The following is an 18,919-nucleotide window of genomic DNA, read 5'->3' as shown; positions in this document are numbered from 1 at the left end:
TAAGGGTTATTAGCTGTGTAGCCATGTTTATTCAGGATAAGAGTCACTGTAATTTATAGAATTGTGTTTATTCAGGGTAAGAGTCACTGTAATTTATAGAATTGTGTTTATTCAGGGTAAGAGTCACTGTAATTTATGGAATTGTGTTTATTCAGGGTAAGCGTTATTAACTGTGTAACTTATGGAATTGTGTTTATTCAGGGTAAGAGTCATTCACTGTGTAACTTATGGAATTGTGTTTATTCAGGGTAAGAGTCATTCACTGTGTAACTTATGGAATTGTTTATTTAGGGTAAGGGTTCCTTGCTGTGTTGCTGTTTATTCAGCAAGGTAAGGATTGTTTAGTCTTTTTAAATATATGGAATTACACTGACTTAAGCAGCTATCTATTTCTTGCATGGGATCCAGATACTGGTGACTGGAATAGGTTCAATCTGAGAAAATGTGGCACATGGGGCAGTGGAACTGAGGACGGTGTGGTGCAGTGATCTCTGTCCACTGCTGGTTTCCTAGGGCTGATCTGCTGCTCTGTAAAACAATATATTGGGCTGGGCTAGGCCACGCCATTCAATGCCACTGAAGGGTTTTAGTTTTCCACCCCCCTCAATTATTCTTCTCAATAAATTCTCAGATTTTAAAATTATTCCTAATCAGCTTTGCCTGATCTTTGAGCTTAAAGGGTTGTGAGCAGCTCCTGCAGCATCTAACAATCTCATCTCTGGTGAAGACCTTGGCTTCAGCCCTTGCCTCCTCTCCAGCTACGCGAACAGAATATTATGTTAAATACAATGAGAAGAGAGTAAAAAATACGGTCAAGATAAACGCACAAACATTACTGTGGGATTCTTATTACTGCATTTTCCCGGCACACCCCCTAATATCACAGTTCTCATCTACACTATTTTCTTTCTCATGCCCCTCGTGCCCCGACGTCCATTTTGATTTTAGTTCTTACACATTTACTCACAAATTTAAAGCAAAAACTGAAAACAGAGAACTCAAGGGGAGAGTTAACTGTGCCCTTCAATTGCAGGGTAGGAATGTGTGACTGCAACCAGTGAAAGATGGATGGTTAGCTGGCTGATTGGCTCCAATCTATACTCTCAGGATTAACGTGCAGCCTCCCTCACTTCCTAATGATTGAGTGTTGAGAACAATGAGGTCCTCTTCATCCATTGCAAAGCAGAGTGGCCCACTCCAATGTCCTTGAGCCCCGTTGAGTCTGTCTTTCTTGAAAACACTGTTTGGACAACCCTCATCCGAGCTAAACGCACACAACTAGGTGAGCTACTGGTTGTTTAGTATCCATCAGCCTTTCCTGCCAGTGCTGCCCTGGCACAGATAGGAGACAGCGAGATCCTCCCACCAAACTCTGGCTCACCAGATGGTGCTGTGATGCTCACCAATCAAGCGGAAGTTTGGACTGGTGATTTGTTAAGAGGGAAGGGGCATTAAGAAGAAAGTTCCATCTACCTCATTAAATAACTTACTAGCTGTGGCGGGTAAGCAGGAGATTTGCAGAAACAAACAGCCAATCTGACCAAATAAAATAATGAGCAAGCATAACGAATGGGTGTGACAGAGGAAAGCTAGTGTGGCATCTTGGCATCCACTGGCGAGCAGAGCTTGTTGATGGACTGCGGACTCAATGCACAGGCAGATACTGACCACTCGGCACTGCTTAAATAGTTCTAATAGCAGCTACTGAACTCAGACACTTTTCTTATTTCTCTCCCCCAACCCCAATTCCCCTTCCCCCCACCCCACCCCCATCCCATTATAACCGTTGTATGAGAGGCTTCTGAACAAAACCGCGCAGTTGTGACAGTCCCGAGTAGTTATGACCACATGCGGTTAGTAGATATTTTGTTTGTCTCTTGTTTTTTTCCTTCCTTTTCAAAGAATTCTTCTGCTTTTTTTAAACTATTGACTGATGTCGCTGGCTTTTTCGAGGTACTATGGTTCAGTGGTGCTCACTCCATCCTGACGTGTCTCTCACTCTCTCTCTGTTCCCTCCCTCCCTCCCCCCCCCCCCCCCCCCCCCCCCCCCAACCCCACCCCCCCCCCCCCCCCCCACCCCCCCACCATCTACAATCTCTCTCCCCGGCCCCCATCCCCCCCTCTACTTCTGTATCTGAAATATAAAGAGCCTCAGGTTAATGTTTTTGGCCGCTAGCAGTTTGTTGCATTCGACAGAGTCTATGATAGGCAGCGGCATATAGTCTGTTTCATTGTTCTCATTGGTGAAGGCGAAGTGGTAGATGACGGGGTTAATTTTGACATCATCATAGGGACCCTTCAGAAGGAGGAAGGAGCACTCCATCGGGGAGTTGACCTTGCTCTTCAGGATGAGCTGGAATGACAGGGTGCGCTTGCAGGACAGGTTGGGGTTGCGCTCGGAGTCGTTAACGCGTGCCTTCAGGACCCACGTCTGGTTGAGCACGGTGAACCTTGGGGTCTCGTAGTAGAGCCTGGTGATGAAGTCATCTGTTCGATAGGGCCTAAACTGAACTTCTGCAAAAGAGACAAAGAGAGAAGAAACAAATCACAATTGCAAAACACCACTGGTTTCTCCTAAACAATATCAGGAACCGGCTTGTCCAAAATTCCACACAGTCAACTTCGGGCTGGCTGTCTGAACACCCAATTTATTACCTAAGATTGAAAATGCTGATAAAACAATTAATTTGGGATTAGGAAACCATTTACTAATGTGGGTAAGGATCTGAATTAAAATGGAGGGGACTGGAGGGGAACATTATTTTTAACCATTCCTCCTCATGGTCACTCACTGGGTTTTGGTCTCGTTGATGGTACTGAGGACAGCCTGGCTTTTGCACCAGTGGAAGGAGCTGGGCTTCTGGAGTCCACTCTCACTGTCTTACTGGCAGTGGTCAAAAGCTGAGAGCAGGTGAGCCTGGCTGCTGCGAACACGACTGTGTAGGACTGGGAGGCCCAGTGGAAAAAAGTAACATGGAGAAAATAAAATTGCCCCAAAACAGTGCAAAGTGTGGGGGACAGTTGCAGCAACATCATGTTCCTGTGTAGTAGGTAGAGTTGAGCCTTTGGTTAGTCCCACTGCAGCTTCAGTCTAAATGACTGATGGTGGGAGAGAAGTGATGGAGGGGAGCTGGGTTCAATTCATTGCCAATTCTCACAGGAGTTTGTGGAGTGTTTCATTCAGGGTTTAAACTGTTACATTAAATCTTAACTAAAACTGCTCACTGTGGAGAAAGGTCTCAGTGTTGAGGATTGGTTGTATCTGTGAATTCTCCACTGCTCTTCCTTTCTAGCCTGTGGTTAGAATGGATAATCAAACAAACTGTTCCCACACTTGCCGAATGTTATAGTCTCTCTGTCCGTCTGTCTCTCTCTCTCTGTCTTTCTCTCGTTAGTGGTGATCTTTCAGGAATCACTGGAGTCAGGGAGGGTCCCAGAGGACTGGAAAATCGCTAATGTAACCTCCCTGTTTAAGAAGGGAGTGAGGCAAAAGAAGGGAAATTACAGGCCTATTAGCCTGACCTCGGTCGTTGCTAAGATTTTAGAGTCCATTATTAAGGATGAGATTTCAGAATACTTGGAAGTGCATGGTAAAATCGGGCAAAGTCAGCATGGTTTCATCAAGGGGAGGTCATGCCTGACAAATATGTTAGAATTCTTTGAGGAGGTAACGAGTAGCTTATACAAAGGAGAGCCAATGGATGTTATCTACTTGGACTTCCCGAAGGCCTTTGACAAGGTGCCACACAGGAGGCTGCTCAGTAAGATATGAGCCCATGGAGTTAGAGGCAAGGTACTAGCATGGATAGAAGATTGGCTGTCTGACAGGAGGCAGAGAGTGGGGATAAGGGGGTCCTTCTCAGGATGGTGGCCGGTGACTAGTGGAGTTCCGTAGGGGCCAGTGTTGGGACCACAACTTTTCACTTTATACATTAATGATCTAGATGAAGGAACTGAGGGTATCCTGGCTAAGCTTGCAGATGATACAAAGATAGGTGGAGGGACAGGTAGTATTGAGGAGGCGGGGAAGCTGCAGAAGGATTTGTACAGGTTAGGAGAATGGGCAAAGAAGTGGCAGATGGAATACAACGTGGGGAAGTGTGAGGTCATGCACTTTGGTAGGAAGAATAGAGGCATAGACTATTTTCTAAATGGGAAGAGAATTCAGAAATCCAGAGTGCAAAAGGACTTGGGAGTCCTAGTCCAAGATTCTCTTAAGGTTAACTTGCAGGTTGAGTCAGTAGTTAGGAAGGCAAATGCAATGTTGGCATTTATTTCAAGAGGACTTGAATATAAAAGCAGGGATGTGCTGCTGAGGCTTTATAAGGCTCTGGTCAGATCACATTTAGAATATTGTGAGCAATTTTGGGCCCCGTATCTCGGGAAGGATGTTCTGGCCCTGGAGAGGGTCCAGAGGAGGTTCATGAGAACGATCCCAAGAATGAAAGGCTATGAGGAACATTTGAGGACTCTGGGTCTATACTCGATGGAGTTTAGAAGGATGAGGGGGGATCTGATTGAAACTTACAGAATACTGAAAGGCCTGGATAGAGTGGACGTGGGGAAGATGTTTCCATTAGTAGGAGAGACTAGGACCCGAGGGCACAGCCTCAGAGCAAAGCGAAGACCTTTTAGATCAGAGATGAGGAAAAATTCTTTAGCCAGAGAGTGATGAATCCATGGAATTCATTGCCACAGAAGGCTGTGGAGGCCAGGTCATTGAGTGTATTTAAGACCGAGATAGATAGGTTCTTGATTGGTAAGGGGATCAAAAGTTACGGGAAGAAGGCGGGAGAATGGGGTTGAGAAACTTATCAGCCATGATTGAATGGCTCTGTAGATTTCCCCACAAGTAACTGTTCCTAGTCCACCTTGGCCAGATCCTGCCTTATTTTACTAAAATCCACTCTCCCCCAATCCAAAACATTTTTTTGCAACTTGTTGATTTCTTTGTCCATAACAAACTTAAAATGTACCAAGATAAAAGCAAAAAACTGCGGATGCTGGAAATCCAAAACAAAAACAAAAATACCTGGAAAAACTCAGCAGGTCTGACAGCATCTGCGGAGAGTCCATATGACTCTTCAACAGAATTAAAGAAAAATAGAAAAGAGGTGAAATACAAGCTGGCTTAAGGCGGGATGGGGGGTGGGACAAGTAGAGCTGGATAGAGGGCCAGGTGGAGATAATCAAAAGATGTCATAGACAAAAGGACAAAGAGGTACTCCTCCATCACCCCCTCAACTTCAACCCCCTCCCACGGCACCTTCCCATGCAACCGCAGAAGATGCAACACCTGCCCTTTAACTTCCCCCTCCTCACTGTCCAAGGGCCCAAACACTCCTTTCAAGTGAAGCAGCATTTCACTTGCACTTCCCTCAATTTAGTCTACTGCATTCACTGCTCCCAATGTGGTTTCGTCTACATTGGAGACACCAAACGCAGACTGGGTGACCGCTTTGCGGAACATCTTTGGTCTGTCCACAAGCATGACCTAGACCTCCCTGTCGCTTGCCATTTCAACACTCCACCCTGCTCTCATGCCCACATGTCCGTCCTTGGCCTGCTGCATTGTTCCAGTGAAGCTCAACACAAACTGGAGGAACAGCAAAACAAAAACAGAATTACCTGGAAAAACTCAGCAGGTCTGGCAGCATCGGCGGAGAAGAAAAGAGTTGACGTTTCGAGTCCTCATGACCCTTCAACAGAACTGTTCATGAGCTCTCTCCTCCATCTCCACCCCCATTCCGATCCTTTTTTCCAATAATTTATATAGATGTTTCTTTTTCCACCTATTTCCATTATTTTTAAATGTATTTCCATCCATTGTTTTATCTTTGCCTTTTAGCCTATTTCGATCCCTCCCCCCCACCCCAGCCCCTCTAGGGCTATCTGTACCTTTATTATCACATTCCTTAGATAATATCACCACCTTCAACACCTCTTTGTTCTTTTGTCTGTGACATCTTTTGGTTATCTCCACCTATCACTGGCCCTCTATCCAGCTCTGCTTGTCCCCCCCGCCTTAAACCAGTTTATACATCACCTCTTTTCTATTTTTCCTTAGTTCTGTTGAAGAGTCATACAGACTCGAAACGTTAACTGTGTTCCTCTCTGCAGATGCTGCCAGACCTTGCTGAGTTTTTCCAGGTATTTTTGTTTTTGTTTTAAACTGTACCCTGTTGTGGTCGCTATTGCTAAAATGCTCCCCCACCACCACCTCAGCCACCTGTCCGGCTTCATTCCCCAGAATTAGATCCAGCACAGCGCCGTCCCTTGTTAGACCCTCTACATATTGACCCAAAAAGTTCTCCTGTACACATTTCAAGAAATCCACCCCATCCAAGCCCTTAACACTATGTCTATCCTAATTAATGTTGGGAAAGTTGAAATCACCTAATAGCCTATTGTTCTTGTTTTTACACACCTCCACAAATTGTGCACATATTTGCTCCTCAATTTCTCACTGACTATCTGAGGGTCTACAATAAACAACTAATAATGTGGCCACCCCTTTTTTATTCCTAAGCTCTACCCACAAAGCTTCATTCGATGCCCCCTCCAAGATATCATTTCTCCTTATTGCAGTAACTGACTCCTTAACTAATAATGTAACACCACCTCTTTTACCCCCTCCCCTGTCCCGCCTGAAGATTCTATATCCCGGAATGTTGTTGCCAATCCTACCCCTCCCTCTATCTCCCTCTCTCCATGTATCTTTCTGTCTGTCTCTCTCTCTACCCCCTTGTCTTTCTGTTTCTCTCTGTCTCCCACTCTCTGTCTCCCTCGCTCTCTCTCTTTCTCCGTCTCTCCCTTTCTCCGTCTCTCCCTTTCTCCGTCTCTCCCTTTCTCCGTCTCTCCCTTTCTCCGTCTCTCCCTTTCTCCGTCTCTCCCTGTCTCCGTCTCTCCCTGTCTCCGTCTCTCCCTGTCTCCGTCTCTCCCTGTCTCCGTCTCTCCCTGTCTCCGTCTCTCTCTGTCTCCGTCTCTCTCTGTCTCCCTCATCCTCTATCTCCCTGTTTCCCTCTCTCTGTTTCTCTCTCTGTTTGCTTCTGTCTCCCTCTCTCTCCCTCTCCCTCCCTCTTTCTGCCTCTGCCTCTCTCTCTTTCTCTCTCTGTCTCACAATTTCTGTCTCTCTCTTTGTCTCTTTCTGTCTCTCTCTCTTTGTCTCCCTCTCTGCGTGTCCCTCTGTCTTTCTCTGTCTCTCTCTTTTTTCCTGTCTCTTTCTCTCTGTGTCTCTCCCTGTCTCTTTCTCTCTCTCTCTCCATCTCTCGCTCTGTCTCTCTCTCTCTCTCTCTGTCTCCCTCTGTCTGTCTCTTTCTGCCTCTCTCCCCATGTCTCCATCTCCCTCTTTTTCCCTCTTTCTCTGTGTCTCTCCGTCTCTTTCTGTCTGTCTGTCTCTCTCTCTTCCTTTCTTTCTGTCTCTCTCTGTCTCTTTCTGTCTCCTTCTCTCCCTGTGTATTTCTGTCTCTTTCTGTCTCCTTCCCTCTCTCTGCCTCCCCCTCTCTGCCTCCCCCTCTCTCTCTGCCTCCCCCTCTCTCTGCCTCCCCCCCTCTCTCTGCCTCCCCCCCTCTCTCTGCCTCCCTAAGGAGGTTTGGCGAGTTCCTACATTACTGTGTGCCAGTGGTGCAGGGAGTGAATCGATGAATGTTGAAGATGATGGATAGGATGCCAATCAAGCATGCTGCCTTTGCTTCATATCCCTCAATACCCTTAACCAACAACAATGTTGAAAATTTCAACTGCCCCCCCACCCCGCCCGCTCCACAGCCATTTGGGGGGTGGGGTGGAGAGAATTCACAGTCACTTATACTGATACCAGCTTGTTATTTAGAGACTTTTTAGAATGAATTGAAATGTTAAACTGGCATGCTGGGACTTGAATGGATTACTAGTCTGGTGGCATAACCACTACACTCTGTACGCTGTAGACAAGCAAGCCAACAAACACTTTTTTAGATCTCATACACCGAGAGCAAAAGCAGATTCATTTGGGCATTGAGTAAGTTGATAATTGCCAGTGAAACGTCCAAAAGACACTTGGCCGACCATGTGGGAAATGGATCGATCTCTTTCTGCAATGTTCCTGCATTTAATGGGTCAGTCACAAACTCAATATCTGGCCAGCGTGCTCTATAATTCTTGGATGTTCTACTCAGTGTTGAGAAGTAAACATAGTAAGTGCGAAATCCCAGTGTACCTATGTCTCACCTCCACATGTTTTAAATGTCTTCCAGAGCTGGTAGAGGATTTTAAACTCGAAGCACTTTGTAAAGCAGTGAGCAATTTCTAATTCATGTATAGCAGGTGTTGAACTTCTCCCAATGGGGGGCCCTGAAGGGAACCAGGGATTGTCTAAAAGATCAAGTGAGTAATACCAACTTGTACCTCACTGGAACAAAAACAGAATTACCTGGAAAAACTCAGCAGGTCTGGCAGCATCGACGGAGAAGAAAAGAGTTGACATTTCGAGTCCTCATGACCCTTCGACAGACCTTGTACCTCACTGGCCTTGGTAACTCATGCTTGCTCAGCCTGAGGTGAGAATTGAGCAATGAGAAGGGCCAGTGTTCTGCAGTGACTGAACAAATTGCATTTTCATTCTTGCACAGGATTCTCTTTTTTTTTAACAGATGTCCTGGGAATCACATTCTGCAAAGCCACCTATTTGTCCATGAACATTTTAAATCAATATCAGCCCTACATACTAGCCCTTTATTGATTCTAGTTATTTGGATGAAGCAAATGAGAGACTGAAGACATTTTTTTTGCTTAATGATGTTCCTATGATCCGAGGCAGGAATATACAGCACAGGATGCCATCAGCCCGTCTCCTGTGAGAGGTGCCTGTGTCAACTCTTTGAATTAATTCCCACTCCCCTATTTTCCACCCATAGCCCTGCAAATTTTCTTTTCAACTCTATATCCAATCCCCTTTTGAAACCTATTATTGAACCTGCTTCCACCGGCCTATCAGGCCGGCAATCCATATCATAGCTACTTACTGTATAAAAATAATTCTCATTCCCCCTCTGGTTCTTTTGCCAGTTACATTAAATCTATGCCCTCTGGTTACCAACCCTCCAGCTTTTCAGCACTTCTTCAGAACTCCCCTTAACCTTCTCTGCTCTAGGGAGAACAATTCCAGCTTCTCCAATCTCTGCACATCAATGAAGTTCCTCAACTCTGGTACCATTCTCAATAATCTCCTCTGCTCTCTCTCTAAGAGCTTAACAGCTTTCCTAAAATGTGGTGCCCAGAGTTGGACACAGTACTCCAGCTGAAACTCCAGTTTTGCTTAACAAGTTCACATTACTACTAGACATGTCAAATGAGTTAGAGATACAATCAGCACTTAAAATGGAATTGGATAAGTATTGAAAAGGATGATTATAAAGGATGACGAGGATGGATATCAAAATCAGAATTACTGTTGTGAAGTAAAATTCCTCTCAAGCCAGTAAATGGGTCACACAAAAGTTAGAGATAAGGATTTAAGATGCTTTGAAACAGAAAAAAGACAAGCTTTGGAAAGGTGGGGCTGAATGATACCAGGGATGGCAGAGAAACACCAGGGAGAGACTAGAGAAGCTGGGATTGTTCTCCTTAGAACAGGGAAATTTAGGTAGAGGTGTTGAAAATCATGAAGGGGTTCTGAGTAAATAAGGACAAAACGTTTTCAGAGGCAGCAGAGTCCATAACCAAAGGACCCAGATTTAAGGTCAATGGCGCAAGAGCCAGAGAGAAGATGAGAATTTTTTTCACACAGTGATTTGCTGTGATCTGGAATACGCTGGCTGAAAGGGTGGTAGAAGCAGATGCAATATTAACTTTCGAAAGGGCATTGGACAATTGTTGAAGGGGAGTAAATTGCAGGGCTATGGATAGAGAGCAGGGAAGTGAGGCTGAATTCAAAGAGCTGGTGCATATACGGTTAAAGTATGAACCGGTTCCTTTTTCAGAAATCAACTTATTGATCCACCTGCTAACCATATTCCTCAGTCCCTCTGCTCTCCTGAAACTACTTATTCTAAGCCTGACTAAGCCAGCATTTGTTTCCCATCCCTAATTGCCCTTGCGAAGGTGGTGGCTAGCCGTCGGTATACCCACAGCACTGTTAGGAAGGGAGTTCCAGTGTTTTGACCCAGTGACAGTGAAGGAACAGTGGGCAATATAGTTGCCTGTACTGTCCCTGACATTGTCCTTCCCTGAGAACCTATTTCACAACTCCATTCCTCTTTGGCTAAAAGATCTGTCTCATTTCATTCAATAGTTAAGAATATTTTGTTTGTATTGCCTGTGATTTGAACTCTTCACCACAGGCTTTGCTGCTTCGATTCTTGTGAACCCTCATCATGACCTCTATTAAGGTAATCTTGGACCCTCTTCCTCCTGAAGGAAGGCAGCCAAGCTTCCCTAATCTTGCTGCTTAACTTGAATTCCCAATAGCTGGAGCAAAAACAGAAAATGCTGGAAAAACTCAGCAGATCTAACAGCATCTGTGGAGAGAAAGAGTTAACGTTTCAAATCCATATGACTTCTTCAGAGCTAAAGAAAAGTAAAAATGTGATGAAATTTATACAGTTTAAGGGGTGGAACAGGTGAAGCTGGATAGAAGGTCAGCGATGGGTAGAAGCAAAGGAGAGATTGGCAAAGATGTCATAAACAAAAGGACAAAAGGCTGTTAATGGTAGTGATACTGGCTAAAGGAGGTGTTGATGGTGGCATTAAGGTCAGAAAGCAGAATGTGATATCCCCTTTTTTCAATATTCGCTTTTAAATTTTTTAACTTTTATTTTGTATAATAAAAATAAGTGGATAAAAATAAAAATTTTTTAAATGAATATTGAAAAAAGGAGATATCACATTCTGCTCTCTGACCTTAATGCCGCCATCAGCACCTCCTTTAGCCAGTATCACTACCATTAACACCCCTTTGTCCTTTTGTTTATGACATCTTTGCCAATCTCTCCTTTGCTTCCACCCATCGCTGACCTTCTATTCAGCTTCACCTGTTCCACCCCTTAAACTGTATAAATTTCATCACATTTTTACTTCTCTTTAGCTCTGAAGAAGAGTCATACAGACTCAAAATGTTAACTCTGTTTCTTTTTCTCTCCACAGATGCTGTTAGACCTGCTGAGCTTTTCCAGAGTTTTCTATTTTTGTTTCAGATTTCCAGCATCTGCAGTATTTTGCTTTTATTCCAATAGCTGGATTTGCCTTTGTTGCTGACTCCATGCTCACCACACCATCTGGGGTAATCCAAAGGAGGAGAGAGTGAGAGAGAGAGAGAGAGAGTCAGAGTGAAAAAGAGAGACAGAGACAGAGACAGAGGCAGAGGGAGAGGCAGCTATCCCTAGAGTGCCTGTTAAATGATACTTAACTGAACATGTGCCCCAGACGCCCACACTCGCTCTCTTCCCAAGATCTGACAGTAGTGGTACAGTTTGCTATGTCATAACAAGACAGTGAGAGCTGACCAGTTGCCCTGCCACCCTAGGGAGTTCTGGATGAAAGGGTAAGAAGGGCAGCAGTACTTTTTGCCATCAGGAATCGTGTGTAGCTGTCCTACCTTTTTTGTGACATGTCTGACTGCAGAAATCGGTTCCTGTGTGAGTAAAGATCAACCAATTACATTTTGAGCGGAAACAACGCATTATTTTTGAAGATATTGCCCATTTTAACTTTAAATAAGACCCAGCTTGGGATTAAAACTTTACCTGATAGCTGTGTGCGCTCAGGCAGGGAGTGGGAGGGAGGGGGTTGGATTTAACAAACACGAACGTTCTCAGTCTTTGTACTCATGAATGATGATGGTTATTTGATTACTAATTAAATACACGCCACCAAGGAATTGAGTCATTTCTCTTCTATTTCCAGCTGTGTTCACATTAAGTTTGGTCTCCGCTGCAGACACTGAGACCGGTTCAGTGGTGGGTAGGACCTGCAAGGCTACAATGGCCCCTTTAAAGGGAGAATACTATTGTTGAATGGTGCAGCTGAAGGTGGGATGGGCTCAAAGATGCTCTTTCGGTTGGCTGTGAGGGCGCTCTTGTTCCTTCTGACCAATGATTGTTATGGATTTGCCTTTGGGACTTCCTTCAGCCTGCTGTCCCCTTCTCTAGCTTGTGCTCCTGGTCTTCTGCTCATGACCCTACCTCTTCTGTTACAATGCCCCTGCTCTCTCAGACTCTGTTCCAACTACCTTCCCATCTGATGTCTCCCTCCTTGCTTTCAAAATCCTACTAAATATTTTAGATTGCCCTCAACTGCCCTACCTTTGCACAACGCCCCCCCACCTTTAATTCCAATCTTCACCCTCCTGCTCACTGTCCATTTCATTATCTGAGCTATCCTGTGTAAAGCCTAAGCTGTCATAGTAGTTCAGTAGCAAACCCTTTGCAATTTGGTTTTTGTCACTAATATGTGTTGTTGACTTGGACAAGGGGATCAGCAGGTGTGCGGCTGTAGTTTAGGCAATGAGCAGGAAAGCAGTCAGATTGTGTGACGTAGTGTAATTTTAAATACCCCAGCTGTTCTGTTGGGATTTGTCTCTGGATCATTGGTCCATGTGGCTCGGTGTCAAATATTGTTTGATAACACTGGGATGACGTGCCTTGTAACATTTTACTACATTAAAGGCGGTATAAAAACATGTTGTTTTGTTCTTAACATACTGCTTGCTTGCAGTCAGGGTTTCCCAGCAGACAGGCTGCTCAGGTAGGTTTTTTATTCAGCCCCACACACTTTCTGTGTGGCTATATGCCCAGTGAGTGGGAAAAAACAAAGCAGGACAAAGGAGAGGACAGCATAACTTATATTGATGTGCAAACAAGCTCTTCAAATAGTGGTGCTTCAACTCATAATATACTGGACGTGTTATGTTAGTGGCCCCAGTCCTTATTCTCTCCCACTCCCTCTGTTGTGTAAGGGGCCCCAGCCCCCATTCTCTCTCGCTCCGCGTGCTGTGTTAGTGTCCCAGACCCCATTCTCTCTCGCTTCACATGCTGTGTTACTGCTCCAGCCTCCATTCTCTCTCATTCCGTGTGCTGTGTTAGTGCCCCAGCCTCCATTCTCTCTCGCTCCGTGTGCTGTGTTAGTGCTCCAGCCCCCATTCTCTCTCACTCCACGTGCTGTTAGTGCTCCAGCCTCCATTCTCTCTCGCTCCGTGTGCTGTGTTAGTGCTCCAGCCTCCATTCTCTCTCGCTTCACATGCTGTGTTAGTGTCCCAGCCCCCATTCTCTCTCGCTTCACGTGCTGTGTTAGTGGTCCCAGCCCCCATTCTCTCTCGCTTCACGTGCTGTGTTAGTGGTCCCAGCCCCCATTCTCTCTCGCTCCACGTGCTGTGTTAATGGCCCAGCCCCCATTCTCTCTCACTCCACGTGCTGTGTTAATGGTCCAGCCCCCATTCTCTCTCGCTTCATGTGCTGTGTTAGTGGTCCCAGCCCCCATTCTTTCTCGCTCCACGTGCTGTGTTAATGGCCCAGTCCCCATTCTCTCTCACTCCACGTGCTGTGTTAGTGTCCCAGCCCCCATTCTCTCTCGCTTCACGTGCTGTGTTAGTGTCCCAACCCCCATTCTCTCTCGCTCCGCGTGCTGTGTTCATAGAGGAAAAGTTGTCTGAAGTGAGGATTATATTCTGAGGTAAAATAAACTTTCTTAAGATGTACTGTGACCTAAAAGAGAGTTGGAAAAGCAAAAGAGAAAGAGAGATGTCCAAAATAAGAGGCACAGGAAGAGAGAAAAATGGTGAGGAAGACAGGGGAAAGGTAGAGAGGACCTGCGTGAGAAAGAGAGATAGACAGATTTACAGACAGAAAAAAGGAAAGAAGACAGAAAACGAACAAGGGGGAAGGGTAAGAACCAGTTTCAGGTAATGACAAATGGAGAAAAGGAGGATGGTGGCTTTGTTGTTTTGTGAATAGAGTTTGCATTATTATTCAAACCTATGGACCCCAATCACTGCTTTTGCCACAAGTATCAGGCTCCGATCCCCAATAGCTGGACATCCCTGCTCTAGGCTCTCCAGCTACAAAAGAGCTGGATAGTGCAGAGCCTAACTTCTCCTACCATCCTCCTGTTCAGACACAGCGTGAGGCAAGGTGTCTTTACTGGATGGGAGATGAAGCAGGGAGAAAGGCCCTTCTCCAACACACTTTCCCTAGTTTACTGCATTGCTGGTAAAAGGGATTTCCTCCCCATTTACACAGTGGTGAGTGGTGTAGAAAGAGCTAAAAAAGAAAGATTTTCATTTAAATGAAAATACTTTTTTTTCATTATAAAGTCATAAAAATTAAAAAAGCATCTCTAGATTCCCTGTCCCCAACATTCCCGGCCAGTAGTCTCATCTCTCCCTTGTCCTCACTCATTTTCCTTCCATTAACCTGCTCTCCTGATTTCTGTCAGATTCTGCTACCCTCTCAATCCCACTATGCATTATTTACCATGGAACCCCCAATAAGTCCTGTTATTGGTTATTGTCTTTCACTCCCACATTTCTCTCACTTCCTCGGGGTAATCAGGCAGAATCAGCATGGTTTTGTGAAAGGGAAATCATGTTTAACCAATTTATTGGAGTTCTTTGAAGAAGTAACATAAGCTGTGAATAAAGGGGAACCAGTGGATGTCCTGTATTTGGATTTCCAAAAGGCATTTGATAAGGTACCACGTCAAAGGTTATTGTGAAAAATAAAAGCTCATGGTGTAGAGGGTAATATATTGGCATGGATAGAAGATTGGCTAGCTAACAGGAAACAGACTAGGCATAAGTGGGTCTTTTTGTGTTTGTGCAATGTAGTGTAATTTTAAATTCCCCAGCTGTTGTGTTGGGATTTGTCTCTGGATCATTGGTCCATGTGGCTCGGTGTCAAATATTGTTCGATAACACTGGGGTGAAGTGTCTTGTAACATTTTACAACATTAAAGGTGCTGTAAGAACATAACTTGTTGTTTTGTTCTTAACACTTTGCTTGCTTGCAATGGGGTTTCCCAGCAGACTGGTTGCTCAGGAGTCAGTCTTTTTTATTCAGCCCCACAAACTTCTGGTGTGGATATATGCCCTCATCATCCTATGCCTCGGTGAGTGGGAAAAAACAAAGCAGGACAAAGGAGAGGACAGCATAATTTAGATATACGTGCAAACAAACTCTTCAAATGGTGGTGCTTCAACTCGTAACATACTGGACGTGTTGTGTTAGTGGCCTTAGCCACTTGGATGAACGGACCAAAGGTATGGTTGCTAAATTTGCTGATAATATAGGTAGAATAGTAAGATGTGAAGAGGACAAAAGGAGGCTATAAAGGGATATAAATAGGTTAAGTGAGCAGGCAAAGGCCTGGTAAATGGAGTATAATGTGGGAAAAGTGTGAAATTGTCCATTTTGGCAGGGAAAACAAAAGAGAAGCTTATTATCTAAATGGTGAGAGATTGCGGGGCTCTGAGCTGAAGAAGGATCTAGGGGTCCTAGTGCATGAATCGCAAAAGGCTAATATGCAGGTATAGCAAGAAATTAGGAAAGCTAATAAAATATTGTTGTTTATTGCAAAGGGAGCTGAATACAAAAGTAGGGAGGTTATGTTTTTGTTATGGAGGACATTTGTATGATCACATCTGGAGTGCTGTGTACTGTATTGGTCCCCTGATTTAAGGAAGGATGCAGTGGAAGCAGTTCAGAGACAGTTTACTAAAATAATACCAGGAACGGGTAGGTTGTCTTATTAGGAAAAGTTGGACAGGCTAGGCTTGTATCTGCTGGAGTTTGGAAGAGTAAGAGGCGCCTTGGTTTTTATTGTGGGCGTTGCTGGCTAGGCCAGCATTTATTGTTCATCCCTAATTGCCCTTGAGGTGGTGGTTGTGAGCTGCCTCCTTGAACTGCTGCAGTCCATTAGGTGTAGGTACATCCACAGTGCTGTTAGGAAGGGAGTTCCAGGGTTTTGACCCAGCAACAGTAAAGGAACGGCGATATATACCCAAATCAGGATGATGAGCGGCTTGGAGGGGAACTTCCAGGTGGTGGTGATCCCATCTATCTGCTGCCCTTGTCCTTCTAGATGGTAGTGGTCGTGGGTTTGGAAGGTGCTCTCTAAGGAGGCTTGGTGAGTTTCTGCAGTGCACCTTGCAGATGGTATACACTGCGGCCACTGTTCGTCAGTGGTGAGAAAGTGAATGTTTGTGGATGGGGTGCCAATCAAGCAGGCTGCTTTGTCCTGGATGGTGTCAAGCTTCTTGAATCTTGTTGGAGCTGCACTCATCCAGGCAAGTGGAGAGTTTTCTGACATATAAGATCCTGATGGGTCTTGATGGTGGATATGGAGAGCATCCTAGGAGAGTTTCCTCTTGTGGGAGAATCTAGAACTGGGGCTACTGTTTTAAAATAAGGGGTTGCTCATTTAGGACAGAGATGAGGAGAATTTTTTTCCCTCAGAGGGTTGAGTCTTTGGAACACTCTTCCTCAAAAGGCGGTGGAAGCAGAGTCTTTAATTACATTTAAGGCAGAGGTAGATAGATTCTTGATAAGCAAGGGGGTGAAAGGTTATTGGGTTAGGCAGGAATGTGGAGTTGAGGTTACAATCAGATCAGCCATGATCTTATTGAATGGCAGAGCAGGCTCGAGGGGCCAAGTGTCCTGTTCCTGCTCCTAATTTGTACGTTTGCATGTTCTCTCACTTTGCTTTCCTATCATAATATTGTGTTGAATTCTCTTACTACAATTTGTGGTCCACTTCCTCAATTGCACCAAGAAGTTGCAAACTTAGGGCTCCCTTCCTTGCCAAACTGCATTTGCTCGTTTGTTCTAGTCAACTAAGATTTCCAAAGGAACTTTCCATGACCTCTTCCCAGTCAACTTCCTCCAGTGTTACGTGCCTTCAGGGACCTTCTCCTTCTCCTCCTCTTCGCCCTGCATCACCCAAGTGATCCTGGATCTCAGCACCCTCTGTTCCTAATGTGTCTGATCCTTCAGCCACTACATCCCCATCTTCCATTACCTTTGTGCATTTTTCTCCCTTCCCCAGTCTCTCCCTTTTTCTCCTCTCCCTCCCGTCCTTGGTGTTTAATTCTTATCCGCTGCTCTATAAAGCCCTCTGAGATGATTCTGCGCATGGGCCAAGCTTTCTGTCTCCAACAAACACTGCCATGTCACAAAAACATATGAGCAGAAGGAGGTCATTCAGCCCCTAGAGCCTGTTCCACCATTCAATTGGATCCTGGCTGATTTATACCTCAACCTCATTTTCCCACCTTTGCTTCATCTCCCTCGATACCCTTAACCAAAGCAAAATCTATCGATCTCAATCTTGACTCCCAGCATCCACAGCTTTTTTGTGGAAGAGAGTCCTGAAGCTCGCCAACCCCCTTGTGTGAAAGAGTGCTTCCTGATTTCAACCCTGAATGTCCTAGCTCCAACTTATAAAATTATGCCTGCTTGTTTTGGATTTCTCCACCAGAGGGAACAGTTTCTCTCTATCTATCCACTAATACACTGCCTGAGAGTATGGTGGAGGCAGATTCAACTGTGGCTTTCAAAAGGGAATTGGATAAGTGCCTAACGAGAAAGAAATTGCAGGTCTATGGGGAATGTGAGGAGGAGTGGGACTTATTGAGTTGCTTTTGCTGAGAGCTAGCAAGTAAAGGATGGGCCTCCTGTACTATAACCATGCATCAGGGACTGTGCAACTATTATAGAAAAGTAAACACTTCCTACTAGTGTCAGGTTGATAATGCAAACGAGAACCAGGCTGAATATAGAAAGTTCAGAGGGGAAGTGAAAAAGGAAATAAGATGTAAATACAGAATATGAGAAGAGTCTGGCAGCTAACAAAAAATAACCGAAAAGTCTTCTATAGGTATAAAAATATTAAATGGTAATAAGAGGAAGGGTGGGATGATAAGGGAACAAAAAGGGGATCTATGCATGGAGGCACACAGCATGGCTGAAGTACTGAATGAGTACTCTGAAACTGTCTTTACCAAGACACAAGATCCTGCCAGTCATAATGAAAGAAGAGGTAATTGAGATACTGGCGAAAAAAATTAATAAAGAGGAGGTATTAGAAAGACCGGCTGTACTTAAAGTTGATAGATCACCAGGAACGGATCAAATGTATCCAAGGATACTGAGGGAAGTAAGGGTGAAAATTGCAGAGGCACTGGCCATAAATTTCCAATCCTCCTTAGATACAGGGGTGGTGCCGAGGACTGGAGAATTGCAAAAATCCTTGTTCAAAAAAAGGCTGTAAGAATAAACCAAGGAACTACAGGTCAGTCAGTTTTAACATTGGTGGTGGGGAAGCTTTTAGAAGCAATAATCTGGGACGAAACTAACAGTCATTTGGATAAATGTGGATTAATTAAGGAAAGCCAGCATAGATTTGTTAAAGGCAACTTGTGTTTAACTGGCGTGATCGACTCTTTGCAGGAGGTGACAAGATTGATGAGAATTATGTGATTGATGTAGTGAAAATGGACTTCCAAAAAACATTTGATAAAGCACCACATAATGGACTTGCCAGCAAAGCTGAAGCTCATGGAATAACAGGGACAGTGCCAGCATGGGTGTAAAACTGATTGAGCGACAGGTTTTTTTTTATCCATTCACAGGATGTGGGCTCTGCTGGCTGGGCCAGCATTTATTGCCCATCCCTAGTTGCCCTTGAGAAGGTGGTGGTGAGCTGCCTTCTTGAACCGCTGCAGTCCAACACCGCTGATGTAGTGGTGAATGGTTATTCTTCAGTCTAAAGGTGTATAGTAGGGTTCCCCAGGGATCAGTACAACTGCTTTTCTTGATCTATATTAATGACCTAGACTTGGGTGTACAGGGCACAATTTCAAAATTAGCAGATGACAAAAAACTTGCAAGAATTGTGAACTGAGAGGATAGTGATAGACTTCAAGAGACAGGCGGGTGGCAGATGAAATTTA

The 18,919-nt window shown here is 44.7% G+C and overlaps 1 protein-coding gene across 1 annotated transcript in view; it reads right to left on the bottom strand.

Annotated features, from left to right (window-relative positions):
* Window positions 1-2,122: 2,122 nt before the first annotated feature.
* Window positions 2,123-18,919, bottom strand: part of cyhr1 (cysteine/histidine-rich 1) — a 131,465-nt gene continuing 114,668 nt past the window's right edge. Inside the window, exon 4 of the mRNA XM_041183314.1 lies at window positions 2,123-2,514. Within this exon, the coding sequence (XP_041039248.1) occupies window positions 2,123-2,514 (392 nt within the window). The remainder of the gene's footprint in view (window positions 2,515-18,919) is intronic.

Source organism: Carcharodon carcharias, chromosome 3 (assembly GCF_017639515.1).
Source record: "Carcharodon carcharias isolate sCarCar2 chromosome 3, sCarCar2.pri, whole genome shotgun sequence".
Classification (NCBI taxonomy): Eukaryota; Metazoa; Chordata; class Chondrichthyes; order Lamniformes; family Lamnidae; genus Carcharodon; species Carcharodon carcharias.
Note: the sequence above shows the minus strand (reverse complement) of the source record. Positions and strands in the feature narration are given on the sequence as shown.